This window comes from Anser brachyrhynchus (assembly GCF_964034855.1).
Source record: "Anser brachyrhynchus genome assembly, chromosome: 25".
NCBI lineage: Eukaryota > Metazoa > Chordata > Aves > Anseriformes > Anatidae > Anser > Anser brachyrhynchus.
Window position 1 is genome coordinate 7,687,917 of NC_137718.1, and position 17,844 is coordinate 7,705,760.

The 17,844-nt window shown below is 44.2% G+C and overlaps 1 protein-coding gene across 10 annotated transcripts in view; it reads right to left on the minus strand.

Moving 5' to 3' along the window:
- Positions 1-890: 890 nt before the first annotated feature.
- Positions 891-17,844, minus strand: part of PKNOX2 (PBX/knotted 1 homeobox 2) — an 88,230-nt gene continuing 71,276 nt past the window's right edge. For all 10 annotated transcript variants that reach the window (XM_080567888.1, XM_080567889.1, XM_080567887.1 and 7 more), the window contains 7 exons: positions 15,522-15,710; positions 9,149-9,281; positions 8,977-9,074; positions 7,220-7,339; positions 4,981-5,057; positions 4,383-4,561; positions 891-2,540 (listed from right to left, as the gene is read on the minus strand). In XM_080567888.1, the coding sequence (XP_080424014.1) occupies positions 2,290-2,540; positions 4,383-4,561; positions 4,981-5,057; positions 7,220-7,339; positions 8,977-9,074; positions 9,149-9,281; positions 15,522-15,710 (1,047 nt within the window). In that variant the 3' untranslated portion in view covers positions 891-2,289. The remainder of the gene's footprint in view (positions 2,541-4,382; positions 4,562-4,980; positions 5,058-7,219; positions 7,340-8,976; positions 9,075-9,148; positions 9,282-15,521; positions 15,711-17,844) is intronic.

Below are 17,844 nucleotides of genomic sequence, written 5' to 3' on the forward strand. Positions count from 1 at the left end.
AACATGCTTTTTGTAGAAAATGCCAAGGAGGAAACTGCTGTGAAGCTCATGAATATTCAGCATTTTGCAAAATATGCACATTTTGGCTAGTGAGCTGCTGGGTGCTCGTTAGGACATGGAAGAAGGTGGGAGCTTCCATTTTGGGGAGAACCAATCAGATTTGGGGAGTGTTGCTCATTTTGGGTGAGAGTCACTAGTTTGGGGGTACTTTCTTTTTTGGAGAACATGTTCTATTTTGGGGGTGCAGCCATCATTTTGAGTCAACTTGTCTTATTCAGGGGGGAAGGCACTACGGGGAGTTTCACTCATTTATGGGAGCGTCACTTGCTTTTGAGAGTCACACATTTTGGGGAACATCACTCTTTTGGGGGGGAGTAACTCATTTTTTGAGAAAAACACTTTGGGGAAAATCACTAATTTGGGGAACATCCCTCCTTTTTGGGGAACATCATTCAGTCATTTTGGTGCACATTGCTTATTTTGAGGAAGCATAACACATTTCATGGAAACATCATCCATTTTGGGCTGGGACATCCATTTGGGGGCATATTGCATATTTGGAGGAGTATAATGCATTTTGGGGGAAAGTCACCCATCTGGGGGGTGCATTGTTCACATTGAGGGCAAACCGCTCCATTTTGGAGCTCTTTAGGGAAGCCTCACTTCCCTAAAGGGGGGGTGCATCACTGTTGTGCAAGCAGGAATCCTTTTTGGGCTGCATCACTCATTTGTGGGCTTAGGGCGAGTTACCCATTTTGGGGGAGATTCACCTATTTGGGATTTGAGTGAATTGCCTGTTTTGGGGGGGGGGGTTACTCACCCATTTTGGGGTTCCTCTACAGCCCCCCCCCCAGAAGAAGCTGACAATAAAATACAGCTGCAAAACCTCATCTCTTAGTACTTTATAATAAATGGACATGAATTAATACTAAATTACAATGAATCCTTTATGAAATTATGGATTACATTCACGCCAGATCAGTATCGAAAAATAGGCTTTTCTGCCCATTGCATCGCTTTGTTGCTGCAGCTGTTTTTCTGTGGCTGCTGTTTCTTCTCAACTCCTCAAGAGCCAAATGAAGGACAAAAATGGCAGTTGTTGCAGCCGCCCAAATCCTTCCTTACTACAGAAGGACAAACCCCGCAGTTATGGAGAAGAACCTGCAGAAAAAAACTTTTGTTTCCCCCTATGGTACAAAGAAGAGCCCCTGTGTCACCTGGGCTGCTTTTGTCTCACATTTTAAGGCAAAATTTGCCCTTTTACTACCGTTCAAAAGTCTCCAAATGAATTGCTTTTGTAGAGCTGCCCTCCCTGACACCTCATTCAGGACACTTGGGGGTGAGAAACCCAATGTTTTCCTGTGCAGGTGGATGATACTGGGGAGAAGTCATCTTTTCAGCGACCATACTGAATTTCCTTCCTCCCGGGCAAAGCCTGGGGTTCACTGTTCAACTTTGGGTGAAAGTATGTGGATTTTTTTTTTTTAAACCATTTTTTCCTTTTTGGTACCAAAGCACCCTGGGAAGGTCTCTCTCCTGGCAGGTTTTGCCCAACTTTGCATCTAGTCTCAGCCCTTAAGGAAAAGGGTGTTTTTTGTTTTTTTTTTTTCCAGATTTGATGGGTGTTTAGCACATAAATTAAAGAGTTCAGGGGAGCTTTCTCCCTTTTCCAGAAAGTCACGTATGGAGTCACCAAATGGCCACGACATTGGAGGTTTGGGCAATCCAGTGGGTCAAGAGTGTGAAACTTTCCTCAAATCTGATCTGAAGCAGAATTTGCACTCAGCAATTTTTTCCCACCTGCTGATATTTATGCCTGTGAGTGATCTTTTCTGGGGAAGCCTTCCCAAAAAAACATCAGTCCTGGTTTTTTTTTTTCTTTTTTTTTTTGCACCAAGAAATCCAAGAGGATGCAGCAGCCCACAGTGAAAAAAACGTGTTACCCCATGGCATCCAAGCATTGTGGGCATAACATCTTCCACTAAAAATGCTTTCCTCACCAAAAACGAAGGGCAAAGGGGGAAAACAAGGATAAAACTTGGAAAAAAAAAAACAACAAAACAAAACAAAACAAAAAGTCCGGCCACAATATGTGCCTTGTAAACGCATGTCCTTCACTTCCACGCGCTGGTGTGGTGGCCCCCGTGCTCCCACAGGCAGATAGGGCACCTGTCAGTGCCTCCAATTTGCTCTTTTCTCACCAATTTGTTGCTGTTCTTGCCATTTTTTGCCATTTGGGAGGGGGGTGTTTCTGGTGCCATCAATGATTTGAGGAGGGTGCAGGGGGAGCTACTCCAGCGAGTCACTGTGGTCCAAGCCGAGGTCAGTGCCGGGTGCAGCTGGGAGGCCACCAGGCTCTTCCTCCAGCTCTTCCTCCTCCTCTTCCTCCTCTTCCATCTCGTCCTCATCCTCCTCCTCATCTTCCTCCTCCTCCTCGGTACCGTCTAGGGAGTCATCATGGGCCGCCAGCATGGCTTGCTGCATGGCCATGGTGGCTGTGGCTGATGACAGGGGCTGCAGGTTGTCCATGCCAAGTGGGCCTGAAATTTAAAATATATATGTAAGGACTCCCCAGCCAACATCAAAAGGACAAAAAAAGTGCATCAACCTAGAATAACACAAGTGGAAAGCTGTATCTATGCAGAATACTCTGTAGGGTGTCCCACCTGATCCGGCCATCCCCCAAAGTCCAAACCTTAACATTTTAGCTCATGCATCTTTGCTGAATAACAGGAAACACTCATTTTTTTCAGCAAGAGGATGTCCAAAGTGGTTGGGAAGATCTTCTCTTCATCTTTCTTTACCACTTCCTCATCTTCTAATCTTCTGTTCTCGTTTTTGTCTTCTCCACCTTTGACGGGCAGAGGCCAAGGGATGAGGTTCAACGTGGCCAAGTGCCGGGTCCTGCACTTTGGCCACAGCAACCCCATGCAGCGCTACAGGCTGGGGGCAGAGTAACTCAAAAGCTGTGCAGAGGAAAAGGATCTGGGGATGTTGGTCAATGCTCAACTGAACATGAGCCAGCAGTGTGCCCAGGTGGCCAAGAAGGCCAACAGCCTCCTGGCTTGTGTCAGGAACAGTGCAGCCAGCAGGATCGGGGAGGTGATCGTCCCCCTGTACTCGGCTCTGGTGAGGCCGCACCTCAAGTGCTGTGTTCAGCTTTGGGCTCCTCACTACAAGAAGGACATCACGGGCCTGGAGCACGTCCAGAGCAGGGCTACGAAGCTGGTGAAGGGCCTGGAACACAAGTCCTGTGAGGAGCAACTGAGGGAGCTGGGGTTGTTTAGTCTGGAAAAGAGGAGGCTCAGGGGAGACCGTATTGCTCTCTACAACTACCTGAAAGGAAGGTGTGGGGAGCTGGGGGTCGGCCTCTTTTCACAGGTAACTAGTGATAGGACTAGAGAGAATGGCCTCAAGTTGCGCCAGGGGAGGTTTAGGTTGGAAATTAGGAGACATTTCTTAGAAAGAGTAGTCAGGCATTGGGATGGGTTGCCCAGGGAGGTGATGGAGTCACCGTCCCCGGGGATGTTTAAGGAAAGGTTGGACCTGGTGCTTAGGGACATGGTTTAGAGGGCAATATTGGTAGCAGGGTGATAGTTGGACCAGATGATCTTGGAGGTCTTTTCCAAACTTAATGATTCTATGATTCTTTCTTTTCATCTTCTGTCATCGTCTTTTTTCTTTGGCTCATGGCATCATAGAATCATGGAATGGGTTGGGTTGGAAGAGACCTCAAAGACCGTCCAGTTGCAACTCCCCTGCCATGAGCAGGGACACCTCCCACCAGACCAGGTTGCCCAAAGCCCCATCCAGCCTGGCCTTGAGCACTTCCAGGGCTGGGGCATCCCCAGCTACTCTGGGAAACCCGTGACAGTGCCTCACCACCCTCTCAGTGAAGAATTTCATCTTCTCATCTCTTCTCACTTCATTTTCTCTTCATTTCCACCTTTACTTATCTTCTCTTTTCTCATCTTCTCTGGTCTCATCTCTGCTCTCTTTCTTTTCATCTTCTCTACTCATTTCTCCTTTCCTTCATCTTCTCTTTTCTTCATTTTATCTCGTCTCGTCTCGTCTCGTCTCATCTCGTCTCCTCTCTGTGCACCTCAGGAATACCCCAGCTGATGTCCCTATAGCAGGTCACCCCTGAGGGCCGTTCCCATGCCCAGGTGATGGCAGTGCCTGGCACATGGGGACCATGACACTGCTGTAGCAGTGGCACCATTGTCAGTGCACCTGTGACGGCCAGCTGCAAGGACTTTCTTGCATGGGCCATACCTTCACCATGTTTTTTCCTTTAATCTTTAATTACCAACATCAGGCCCTAATTTAACATGCAGCCACCCCATCCAGGAGGAACAGGGGCCATTAGGATTTGTCCTTACCGTCAGGATTTGTCCCCGAATTGCCACCCTGCTGCTGCAGGACTCCAGCAGCGATGGAGTTGGGCCAGAACCGCTGGGTGGGCCGGTGCTGAGATTTGATTTTCTTGGCTTTGGGGGCTGGGTCCGGGTTGCTGGCATCGAGCATGGGTTGTAGGATGCGCCGCCTGGCGTTGATGAACCTTTCCCAGGAAGACAGTGGCCATTAAAGTAAATAACAGTTGTTATAACAATTTTGAGTAGAAACTATAACAACAATGAATTGCACTATAAAACCATTTCATAATTGGCTGCTTGGTCCAGAAAGCTGTTTTTTCCCAAGCCATCCACCCCATTTCATTTGTCTGTGGCATGTTAGGCCACTGTCCTAATTTTTCCAGCTATTAATTGTAGGAGGGAAAATACCGGCTGCTGTATATTGTGCTTGCCAGGAGAGGGCACTGAGATATTGCAGATGAGTATTGCAGCCCATACCCGTGGTGCTGCCCAAAAGTCAGCCTTAACCAACCATGTTACCCCCACAAATACATTAAGAAGAGACAAAATAGCTTGAAATCTCCAAAACCAGTGGGACAACAGTGCAGGCCACCACCGTGCTCACCAGTTGTTGACTTGCAAGAGGGTCAGGTTGGTTTGGGCGGCAATTTGCCTCTTCTCGTCTTCTGTGGGGTAGGGGTGCTGGAAAAAAAAGATGGGCAGCAAAATGGCATCCTTGTGTGCAAAGTGGCAGCCCCAAGTAGGGGATTAAAAAAAAAAAAAAAAAGGCACTTATTCCTCCCCCCCCCCCAAGTTTGGTGGCTTCTTGAACTTGCAAGATTGAAGGCGCCACTGTTTCCCCAGTATCCTTAAGGCTCTTTTCCAAGACTTTTCCTTGAAGGAAAGGAGTACTTTTGCTAGTTTTAGTGATTTCACCACTGTCTTCTAATTACAGTTGTTGGTAAGTTTGAGATTTGGGCTTTAAAACCTGTGGTTACTGACAGTGCTCCATGTCTGGTGCAAGTGCTGTGCTGAAAACCACCCTGAAATGTCTGCACTGGGATGCTACTAGCATTCAGAATTTCAACATCCTCCCCCATTTCCCAGCTGTGCTAAAATCCTCCTTTCCAAACCCTAAAATTAATCAAGCCAGCCCCACATGACATTTTTTTGGAGACCCAAGCCAGCATTGTAAGGAGGGATATTTCCCAACATTGATTCACATGACTTTTCCATCTGTTTGCCCCCAAAATGGTGTGATTTCCTTCAGAAAGACACCCTAAGTTATGTAGGAGACTGCCATCTCACCAGGGCATAACTGATGCCAAAATGAAAAAAAGAAATAGCTCTTTATTTGCAAAAGCATCCCTAAAAAGTACCAACTCAGCCAAGTGCTCCCAGAGCTGGTTGCGTTTGGGATTTCCCAGGGGTGTTTCACTGTTCCTGGTGCCATTTCCTGTGGTGTTGTTATCCATTCCAGCATTTTCAGCATATTATTTCCAGCATTTCTTCCTCCTGCTGGTTCTACAAAATTCCCAAACCCAACAGAATGATGAGTATCTTGCTAACAGGTTACAAACCACATCATTTATGATGCTGGTGCCCTTGGGGTAAGAAGATGGGATATACAGAAAGATGCAGCGCCTTGTGCCAACTATCCTCATCATCCCAAGTGGTCAAAAATTGCCTGGCAAAATGGCTTGTGCAAAAATTTGCAAAACGGCTTTTAGTCCTTCTGCACCAGGGAACTTCAGGAAAGGGCTTTGAGAAATAAGTGATCATGAAGGAATTTAGGATGGAGTAATCCCATCAGGAAGCTGAAGCATCTTCTGGCCAGTTACTGTCCCAGTAGCAGAAGAATTTCTTTTAACTTTTTGATCCAACTTTTGAAATGTCCATCCACGGGCATGTCTCTTAAAATTAAATTGCTCTTCAGCTTCTGGTCTTCTAAGTCTTTTTTATGCTTGCAAATCTGCAGTTCAGCCCTCCGAAGCACAGGAGATGCAGCCGAACACAGCAATGCCCTTGTCCTCAAAGCAATAAATCCAAAATTTCCCATAAAAAAAGGCTGGGAAGTTTCCATGCTGCTCCATGTCATGAGTCACCTTCAAGACAGGTTTTTCCCCAAGGTGCTCCTTGGGGCTATCTTCCATCTTGCCATTTCCTGGGGGGACTCACCCACCAACCTGGACACCATCTTGTAACTCTTTGCAATTGACATCCAAATAATTTCTTGGCCCAATTACGCAGGAAAAAAAAAGATTTATTTTTAGCTTTTTGCCCCTTTTCCAGCCCATGGGTGGGCAAGCAGTCTCCTTGCATGAAAATATCCTGGTTGCATCCTCTGAGATCCCTCCATGTAGGTCCATGTCCACCCACTGACAACCCCCAAAGTGGGTCGATTTTCTAATTTTGCATTTTGGTCAGTCGCCACGGTGCCACAATGATATCTGCAAGGGCAGCTGTTGCAGCCAGCCCCCTTTGGCTTGCTAGAAAAGTGTATTTTGGAACTGTTAATTGTACAAAATGTTCATTCACCCATCTGCAAAAATGGGTGAAAATCATGTATTTGGGCTTTTTCCCCCTTTGGTTTTGTTTGCTTTTCCATGCAAAGCGTTAAGGCATAAAAAGCATATTTTTGCTCCTGTGGTGAAAACACTCATGCCCCAAATACTCCCCAAATATAAGCAAAGCCACTTTGTGCCTCCAAATACCCTAAGTTGAGACAAATCACCACCACAATTTGTTCATTTTGTTTGTTTGTTTGCTTTTCTTTTCTTTCCAGCTTGCAAAGCAGCCTTTCCCCACCTCATGCAGTCACCCTGGTATGCCCTACAGGGCATTCCAGTGGCTGCAGTGCTCACCATGAGGTGCTGGAAGAGCCAGGAGCGCATGATGTTGGTGGCGTGTTTGGGCAAGACGCCCCGCTTGTTCTTGGACTTCTTGTCCTCGCCATCAAGGAGCGAGGTGAGATCCAGGTTCACCTGCCATGGAGAGGAACAGGGAGAAATACAGATGAAAATGGTGATCAAGAACCCTAACAGTGAGCACAACCAGCCCAAAATGGGAGTGTGGTGAGTACAAAAAAACAAACCGTGGTGAGAAACTCCCCAAACTTATCTGTTACTCAAAATTTCCATTAAATTCCATTTTCCACCAGGATCTCTATTTGCCCATTTAACATCTCCATTTATTTTTTCACCCAGTGCCATTTGCCAATGTTTTGCAATGGGCATTGGCCTTTTCCCAACAATGCGGCACCAGCTAGGGACCATGGGGCAACGCCACAACCACCTGCAATGTGCAATTAAGAAGGAGGACACTTCAAACAAACAAAACAAAAGAATAAAAAAGGAGACAACTTTCTAAACTGTTTTTTGCAGTACGAGATAAAAACCCTGTGATACATTAACCCCTTGATCATCACGCCTCTTATTCCCATTATGAGGACAAACATGCTCATTGCATGAAAATGTGTTATTTTTAAAAGTAAAAATAAAAATAAATACATTGGGAAGCTGCAAGAAAAGTTTTAATGAGGTCATGGAGAAAGAACTGAAATCACAGTGCTAAGATAAAAAGTTTTTTTTTTTTTTTCTCAGCTCTTAATCAAAACACTTCTCCTGGATGAATTAAACATCAGACAGGCAGGTCCCTGTGATTCCCCTGGGCTCCAGATGAATAAATCACGCCAGCGGCGCAGGAAGAGCATCCGGAGGTGCTTGTCCGGGCCTCTCTCCCTGCCCCAATATTCCCTGCGCGTGTGTTTTTCATACCTCAGAGGACTTCTCTGCGAGATCCAAACCAGTGACAGTGAAATATTAAAGAAAGAAACAGGAAAAAAAGCCTTGCAGGCATTAAAACCTACTGGGGAGTGGATTTCTTTTTTTTTTTTTTCCACATTCATTTATTTCTGATAGCATTAGCGGGCTCCTACAATTACGTTGCAGGAAAAATGTACACGGGGGGATCTTTGCCAATCTTCCCCCAGGGAACAGTGTGGCAGAGACTGATGTATTTTTGCCTAAATTCCTGAGAAATTACAGGGGTTTTTAAGAGATTGTAGATGACGCAGTCTTTGTGGTGCAGACAGCAAGTTGTCCTTCTACCCCAGATCATTGCCTTATTGAGAGACAGCAGGGAACCCCTGCATGGCTAATCAGACAAGGAGTAATAATAGAGCAAATGCCTAAAAAATACCCTAAATCCATTAAGTGACGATAAGAAAGGGAAAAAAGGAGCCTTTCCATTGCTGTATGGGACAGATGATGCAGGTGATCTGCCAAGATCATTGCTACATTTTGGTGGATCATTTTGGTGCAGATCTTTTACACTACACAAAAATCCCCTATGAGAAATCACTGCAATTCTCCTCAACCGGGGTTAAGAAAGAGCTTGTACAGGGACGGAAATATAAGCAGAGAACCCACAAAAAAGCTTGATGCATGCAGCAGAAGGACTGGATCACCCTTCCTTGCTCATGATTTGTTTGGGATACTCCAAGGGTTGAACCCTTTGGAATTTGGGGAGATTTTATTCCTTTCCCCCTGCCAAGTCTCAGCAGTGCAAATCGCCGTGGAAAATGGGTAAATCAATGGAACTGGCATGGGGGTGGCCGTACCTGGGCATTGGGGATCTGCAGGGCTCCGGGGGCGATGGCTTGGGTGAGGACCTGGCCCTGCGACGTCACCATCGTCACGGGCTGGTACAGGGCTCCACCTGTGGAAGAGAGGGCTCGTGGGGGTGCCGCAACCCCCCCAGCCGGCCCCTGCTGTGCTCCCCGCTGGCCCTACCTGGCACGGCGGGCGACCCGCTCCCTGCGCCCATGGCCAGGTTGCCTGGGGGCAGCGCGGCTGCGGGCACCACAATGCCTGGCGGGGGGTTGGACGCGGCCGGCAGTGCCGCGGGCGAGCTCTGCAGCATCTCCTGCGAAAAGAGGGAAGACATAAGTTGTGCATGCAGTAAGGGTTTTGGTTTTTCCTCCCTGACTTTTTTACAGGCAAAAGTGCAGAAGGAAGGGGGCTTTCCTTTTGTCGCAGCTGGAAAGAAAAAAAAGACAGAAAAATAAGGAATGGCACTTTGCAAAACTCTTGCTTCATGTCTAACCAGCCCCACCCTCTTTGTGCAGCCACTATTTCCAGTAAGAAAAACAGTACACACTAGACGATGAGAAGCAATTTCTCCCACTGTCATCTTCTTTTTACAAATGTCTTTATTTTTTTGTCCTTTGGCTGGAACTGGATGAAGCAGCTTTTCCTAAATGCCAGGGCAAGCACCACAGAGAGCTCAGAAAAGAAGTTAAACTTTCAAAAAAAGCATGTAAACAGCATAGGTCTCCAATAAGAGCACCAGAAAATAACAATCAGCAGTTTCCCCTTGCCAGAATAATAATAATAAAGTGAAAATAATAATAATATGACTCATTTGACGTAATTCTTTGTAGCCTTAAGCTAACTTTCTGCAAAAATGGGCATTTCTTCCCCAGTACTGTAATGTCAGTATGAACCCCAGCTCCAGCATGGCTTTCACCTGTGAGCTGCAATTGGAATGAGCACAAATTGGTTATTTGAGTATTTAATGAAACACTTTGGGGAGGAAAGGGTGCCACAATGGGAGGATATGAGGGAATACAAGGCGAAGTACCACAGCCTCCTGGAAGTGCAAGATTTTCGTTTGTTATGCCATTAATATTGATAAAATCATCCTTTCAAAATAAGCCTGAGACAGCTATATATCTATAATTTGCCCAGCTGTAGTTGAGATAAAACTGCATTCATTTTTTTTTTCAGAAAAGCAGGATCTTTTCTCCCCCTTTTTGACCCATTTTCCCATTCTGTCTCACTTCTCTGTTGTCCTACTGTTTCTCAACTGTTGAACAAAATACCAACGGAAGGGATTTTCTATCTTCTTATTTAAACTTCCCCTCATTTTGATGCTTTTCTTCAAGAAACCTATTTCTTGGTCTAAGAAAAGAGGATTTCTCCGGACTATCGATGTGCAAGAACACTGGCAACGCAAACATGGTTGGATCAGAAAAAGCCATAGATCCTCTCTTTCTAGCAATAAAATGATGGAGATAATTTGAACACACAGATCAATTAATTTTTTTCCACGGTCCTTTTTCACTTTTTCCCCAAGTTATCACTGATGACATCATGATGACATCACCAACACGGTGTTTTTCTTCCTTCTTTTCCTGTTTCAGCTGTCATGCTACTGCAGTGCCCCAAAATAATTGTTGCAAAGGAGACCACTTTTTGGCATGACAGGTCATCATGCAATTAAAAAGGTTTTCCCTGCTTAAATATTTATTTATGCTGAATAATCCCACAAAGTCACCCTCTCTGCCAGTACAGAGATAGTGCTTTTCATCAGCACGAGGCACATTTCATCTTGTTTTGCTTTTTTTTCCCCATGAAAATTTTCTGAATAAGCTCTGATTCTCCTGCATACTTTTGCTGTTAAAATCCCCTGCTCCACTTTTCCCTCCAATTTTGCCATCAAACTTACTGTCCTCTGCAAGCCCAAAACAATATAACCACTGTCTCCATAGTTTGTTGTTTTTATCCTCTGCATTGACAATTTGAACATTATTTACCTGGAAACTGTGCTGCAACAGCTGCGGGACAATGAATTTTTGCTTTGAATCCCAGACATTCCTTGTAACTAGTAGTTAAACTAATAAAAAGACTGCAAATAGGACCATAAAATACTTGTGATTTTTTTATATCCTTTCCCCAGTTCCAGAGGAATTTGGAAAAAGAAGGGCTGCCTAACATACAGAAAGTGAAAACCAGTCAGTTTTGATGCACTGTGATGAGGTTTTTGGTAAGTGGCCACCTAACGAACATGATAGAAGTAGTCATATAAAACAAAATGGGCTCCTTGCAGCGCCTTGAGAAGCAGTCAGATACAGCAAGGGGTGACTGGAGACTTGGATCGGCCTGGGGACATCCAGAGCTCCTCTCCTGGAATTGCATTGGGAAGAAATAATTCAGGATAGCTGAAAGTGGGAACGAGAAACTACCAACTCCAGACATAATGCTCATAGCCATTTTCAGCAGCATTTTATGATGACAAAAATTGCATTTTTCCCTCCCTGGAAAGATATTTTGGTGGTGTAAAGGAGAGTTGTCCCAAAATACTAGCTCAGTTGTGTCCAGAAATGAATACTAGGAATTATTAGAAAAAGAATGAGAGAATTTCATGGTGTTTCTACATCAGCACTGTAAAACCAAGAGTACCCAATGGAAGTGGAGGCTCTGCCTTAAAATAAATATAGATATCTCCAAGAAAATTTTAAATATCTATTTCACACACTAATTGCATTGGATTGCAATTATTCAGCCAAATTACATTATGCTCATTATTTTGTTGTACTGGAAAATGTTTTATATTTCAGGACTTAGAGAAGTTGGAATGTTTCTGGCAATTTTCACACTTGAGTGTAAAAAAATGCATCACTAGGTGTCTCTGCAGATACCTCTTGGCACCAACCTTCTATAACTCTACAGCAAAACATGCCTTCTCCAAATTAAAAGTACTTTAATGAGGAAACAGACCTGGTACATATTGCATTGAACAACAAAAAAAACCTCTTTCTCACAACAAGGCAAGTGTCAAAGGCCAAGTGCCCAAGAGTAAGTGCACTTGCAAAGCTGTCCTACTGCTTGTGCTTCATGATATGGCAATTTATTTTTGGGTGGCACACATGCATAAAAGTTTTTTTCCCCTCCTAAATTTGTGAAATTTATTTGTTCTTGAGTTGAACTGGGGAAAATCTGGATTAGTTGGAGAAAAAAGACAACTACGAGTCTGCCAAGGGAGAGTTGGCCAAACTCAAACACAGGAAATGTAGGGCTTTATCAAGGATGAATGGGTGGATGGATGGGGATAAAAATATGTTGGTTTTAAATAACTGTGAAATCAAGGCATGTCCACCTGGCAAAACTTGGATAAAATAAGGCCTATACAGAAAAAACTTCACTGAGTCAGGGCAATCCAACCACCAGTCTCCAATCATCAGCAAAGTTGAGGAGGAAGACAAGAAGAAATGCCACCCTGGCAATGCCCATACAAATGCTGCTAATCTGCTGCAATTCTCACTTAAAACAGGGACTGAAAACCAGAAGATGTAATCGAAATTAAACCTCCTTGGTGGTGCTTTGGTTCCCAATGTGATTGGTTTTGCAGTGTATTTTTTCTTGCAAGCAAATGAGAAAGCAATGGAGTAAATGGGGTAAAACATATCATTAAGTTACCAAAGGTTTGGGGAAGGCTCACTGCACAGGAAAAAACTTTTCACCTGAAGTTGGTCAATGCCAGGAGTCACCTACAAACTTAGGGACATGAGAAGATTTCAGCAACAGAGGAAACACCTCTGTTTGCACAATTTACAAATCACACACCTGTCCAGGTTCTCTCTCATCTTCTCATCATCTTCTGGCATTTTTGCATTTCCAGCAATTCTTGAATTTTTCATATTAGAAAGCCCACATAAAGCCAAGCCATGAGCTCTCTTTTTCAGAGACAACAGGAAAATCCAACGGCGAGTTTTCCACAGTGGCATTTTGACGGTTCCGTCTGCTGTTTTCTCAGTTTCAGTTGACATCCTTGTTATGGCATATGCATCATTTTTTAAGCAGGCTGTCATGTGGTCAAAAACTTTGCACAAGCTTTCACAACTCACCTGGTGTATCTCCTCACAAAATGACTGATGTCCCTCCCATGCTCTGAGAAAACCTATTTCCTGAGAAACCTCATCAATTAATCAAATTTCCATTATTTGGATTAAAAAAAAATCCTAAATTAGTAGCTGCTTAGGTGTTTTACCTACCTTTGGTGTGAGATTAATAGAACAATAATTAGCAAAATTATCCCACTTGCCATCTTTTAAACAGATCCCACAGTTCTTCAGTTCTCAGGAGCATCCCCAGCTCTTAAGACCTAGCTGATGGACAAAAAGTCACAGAATCACAGAATCATCCAGGTTGGAAGAGATCTCCAAGATCACCTAGTCCAACCTCTGACCTAATACTAACAAGTCAAAGTGTGTCCACTGTTGTTTTTCTAAGCTTTATCCATGCTCAATTCAAGTACACTCAATGAGCTGAAGCACTCAGGCACTTGACGTTGCTGAGTTGGGTAATTGGAAAAAAATTGTCTTTATGTCGACACTGGAATGTCATCCTCATTCAGTGACCAGATGAGATGGTGGCTCCTTCTGGGCTGTCACCGTGGATATGTCAGCTGCTGTTGCCCACTGAAAATCCTTTTGTCCTTGAGCCAGTGTGACAATCCTGTAGCGTTTTCCCTCCAATTGTTTTTTTTCCTGGGTGCGTTCCCATTTATTTAGCAACTGCCTCCAAAGCCTCACTTGAGTTTCTCAACTTTCCTGTCCTGCCTGGAAGGGAAATGGGGGCAGCTCCAGCACTGCAGAAATCCGAGGTGCGCAGCACCTCTACATGGGCCTGATTATTTTCCAAAGACTTGTGCTAATTTTCTGATATGATCCCCACCTCTTTGTGAGGCACTAAATCCTCATTACTTTTCCTGACCGATGCATTCTAATTAGATCAACACTTAAAAAAAAAAAAAAAAAGGAAGAGAGGAAAAAAAATTCACAATAGCCACAGGACGGCTTTCCATCTCATTAACTCCCTCACTTATTATTTTCATGAAAATTACTGATAAAAAACGTGCATCTCCATTTGCTGGGACCGGGAGCTTCGTCGGCTCATATCTAACATCTCTCTCATCACCCGGGATGCGAGCTGTTGCCATGGCAATGCACAATAATAGAAACTAATAAATTACAAACGAGATGCTCGTTGAGCAATTATTGTTCTCTTTTATGCAAGTGTCTTGCTAATTTTGATCATAAGGAATGCTACCATAAAGCAGTGAAGGGATAATAAGTCCATTTCTAGAGATTATTAGAAAATAGAGAGAAGCTGGTTTTTTAGATCAATGATTAAGTGGTTTGGTGCTCTCAGGAAACCCAAATAAGAAATAAAACTTTTCCATGTTTTCCTTCCCTGTGCTGGGGAAACAAAGTGGCCCCGAGTGTCACACCAGGAGTTTTGATCTGTGCAGTACTTGGAGCTAAGCAGCTAAAAATGACTATTTTTTTTTTCCTTTCCACCACCTTCAAAGTGCCTTGAAAATCCATAAAAAGCCCCTGGCATCTGCCTCCCTTGGGGGAATAGTGCCAAGAGGTGCCTGGCAACCTTCTGGCTAATTTTGAGTTGGCTACCGTTATTTCTGGGGGGATTGTGCAACCCCAAGTGTCATTTTCCCACAAAAAAAAATCAGTATTGGAAAGAGATAATACCCAAGCAATGCCCAATTTTTCTTCCAAATATTAAGGTAAAATCCCCTGTGTTGTCCCTAAAGCCACCAAGGTGGTGGCTTTTTTCAGTTTGGTTATTTCAGTTGATATTTCTGCAGTTCTTGTGCATCTCCTTGTACTTTCCCACTGTGCTTGAGGCACCAGCTGTTTTCTCCTCCAGGCTAAAACTCAGATTATACAAAAAAATACCAAGGTATGGACCTTGATCATGCTGAGCATGGACTGCAGGGAGTGCTGGAGCAGCAAAGCAAAAAAGGGTCACTTGAGACCCAAAATCTGCTGAGCTACCTTGAAATGAAGATGACGATGCGGAGTGAGGAAGTGGCAGAGAAAACTGAGGTGTTTCTGTCCCTCCCACCAACAATTGTATTTTTCATGAAACACTTGCAAAGCACAAATGCAAATTTCTTGTCCATTTGCCCATGCGTTTGCACGGCTTCTGCATTTCCCTCCCTGTGCATGTTGTTGCTGCGGCAATAGGAGTTTAAGCAGAAGTCCTCGCATTGCAACAGGAGCTGCAAGCATTGGGGCTGCAGCCAAATCCAAACACACACACACATACATGCACACAAAAAGGCCATGAGAAAAATCCACCACAAAACTATATAATAAAAAAAAAGTAAAAGAAAATCGTCACAATTTTTGCATGATATGAGCAAGATACCTTTTTTAAAAATGATTTTCCTCAGGTTGGGATGGATTTTAACAAACTTCCTGGAGCCCACGGGAGCTGCAGAGCAATCCCCAAACCTCATGTGACTCGCATGTTGGCCAACGTGCAACGATGGCAATTGCAGGCGATTTTAAGGTGTTACCTGAGGGTGGAGGCTGATGGAGGAGGGGTTGGGGGAGTAGGGCCCCCCCAGGTCGTTCCTGAGTAGGTTGTCACTGTGCATCTTGGTTTTGAGGCAGGTGATGTAGCGGTTGCAAAAGTCCTTGCACAACTCGTTGACCTTCTCCAGCTCCAGGAGGTGGATGCGCAGCACCTGGATTGCCTTCACCATCTGCGCACGGGCACAATGGCAGAGTTTAAAGCATCTCCTTTCTCAACAAACCAAAAAAAGCCAAAAAGATCAATATTCTCACCCGAAGTCCATCCCAGAGCCCATCCCTCTTCACTGCTGCATTTCTTTTCCCTCCACACCCCTGCTATCTCTGCAATCCCAAGAGGTGAAAATTCACAAAAATTACCATTGCCTTCAAGAGAATTTCTCCCGATGCCCAAAAAAAGTCTGATGCAAAGCCCTGGATGTAGGAACATGTTTGGTTATTCTCCAGAGGCCACTTTTTCTAACAAGATTATGGGGCTGCAGCACTGCCGTAAGCTGTTGCTGGTGCAAAGCCTGGGCCTCATTAAAACGTACCCCATAAACGTTAAAAAATTTACACATGAAACATTCCTCTTGCCAAGCTGAAACCTTAAGTTTTACAGCCGCTGTTTGAAATCTTGCATAATATATAAAATTTCAGCTATTCACTCCGGGGCAATAAATCCAGTTTTATGTAACAAAGAGTCTTTGCATTTCAAAGGGTGTTTTTAACTTGCAAATTTTAGTGGTCATCTTTACAAACTGTGAGTCGCCGAGGTTGGGAAACATCCCGAAAAATCCAGGGCCAAACTCAGGTAGCAGCTCCATGATGGAGAAAGCCAATTTTTGGTTTGCAAACAAATTTCTGGTGTGGCCAGAAATTTTCCCTTTTTTATGCTTTTTCTGTGTTTTTGCCCTCCTCTGTACTTGGCACAGGTTAAGTGCAAGGTGGAGGCGTCGCGCCCCAGCTCTCCGCAACCTCCCGGGGCTCATGGCCATGAAAGTCAATATTCAAGGGCACAGGCAAGAAGACCTGACACATATATGTATAAAAAATAAATCTCTCAATTATCTCAGCTCATTTGCTTAGGGTCTCATTTTATGTCCCTGCTCCGCTGCGCCGTATATCTGTCCGGATAAAGAGTTACAGTCCGACGGCGTACGTGCGCGGGGTTGTAAAAAATACAGATGCTGAATTAATTGACTGTGTGGCACTCGGCAGCTGATTGAGTTGATAATGGTGAGATCTGACCTTTTTCTAATTTCTAATTATGTGCATCTCGGCAGCGAGGAATACATGACTCTTATTCTAATGATAGCTAATGCCGCTGGCCTTTTCATCCCCACTTTGCCACCACTGATTTCCAGGGAATCAGTGGCGTTAAAAAAATACAAAAAAAAAAATGACAATGCAAACAGATTTTGGATGGGAAAAAGCCCGGCAAGAGTGTTGCCTCAGGAACAGGTGGAAATGTTGAGTTTTGAGCACTGCAAGACGTTTTCATCTGAAATCCCCTCCAATCGGTGCTTCCCACCAACAGAAGTGGTCCTTCCTCAGCATCCCCATCCATCTCTGCCTTGCTGGAGGCCATGTGCACTTAGGGATTTGGATGGCTTTGGAGAAGTTTGGGGGACTGGGTCAGAATATATATATATAATTTATATACATGTCCTAGAAACAAGGCAAATGTACATATATGCACATGTACATATATGCACATATATGTGCACATGAATATAGACATATCTAGTGCTGCAAGACATACATGGGATTGGTGCAAAATTGCCACAGGCAAATTGCACCACAGCAGCAAGAGCTGCTCCCAAATGAAACATTTATGACCCCAAACCCATCACTTGTGTGTTGTTTTTTTTTTTATTAAAAGAAGCCATCTACATTAAAAGAAGGATCTACATCGGAACAATCCAAAATGTTGCTTTTTTTGTCACTTGTCCCAGAGCAGTTTCTTTTCTTGTCTGTAAGACATGACAAAATGAGCTCAGTAATCTGCAAACAGAACTTTGCACATCCCATAATTTTTGGAGGGGCTAAGCCAGTCTGGAGTTAGGGATCTCACAAAGCTCTCCTCCATGAGCTGAAATTTGGCCCAAAAGATGCAGTATTTTAATCCATTTTGAAAATACTTTATTTTAGGAAAGCACTTGTTTTGGATGTGCATTGCTTGTTCTTCTTTCCGTTGTGCCAGGTCATCAGACAAACTGCTTGTGAATTGCATGATTTTGCTTCTTTTCTGGTGGAAATCCCTCTGCAATGGGTCCCAGGGGCCATGCCATCCCCCAGAGAAGGAGTTTTGCTCTTTGCATCATC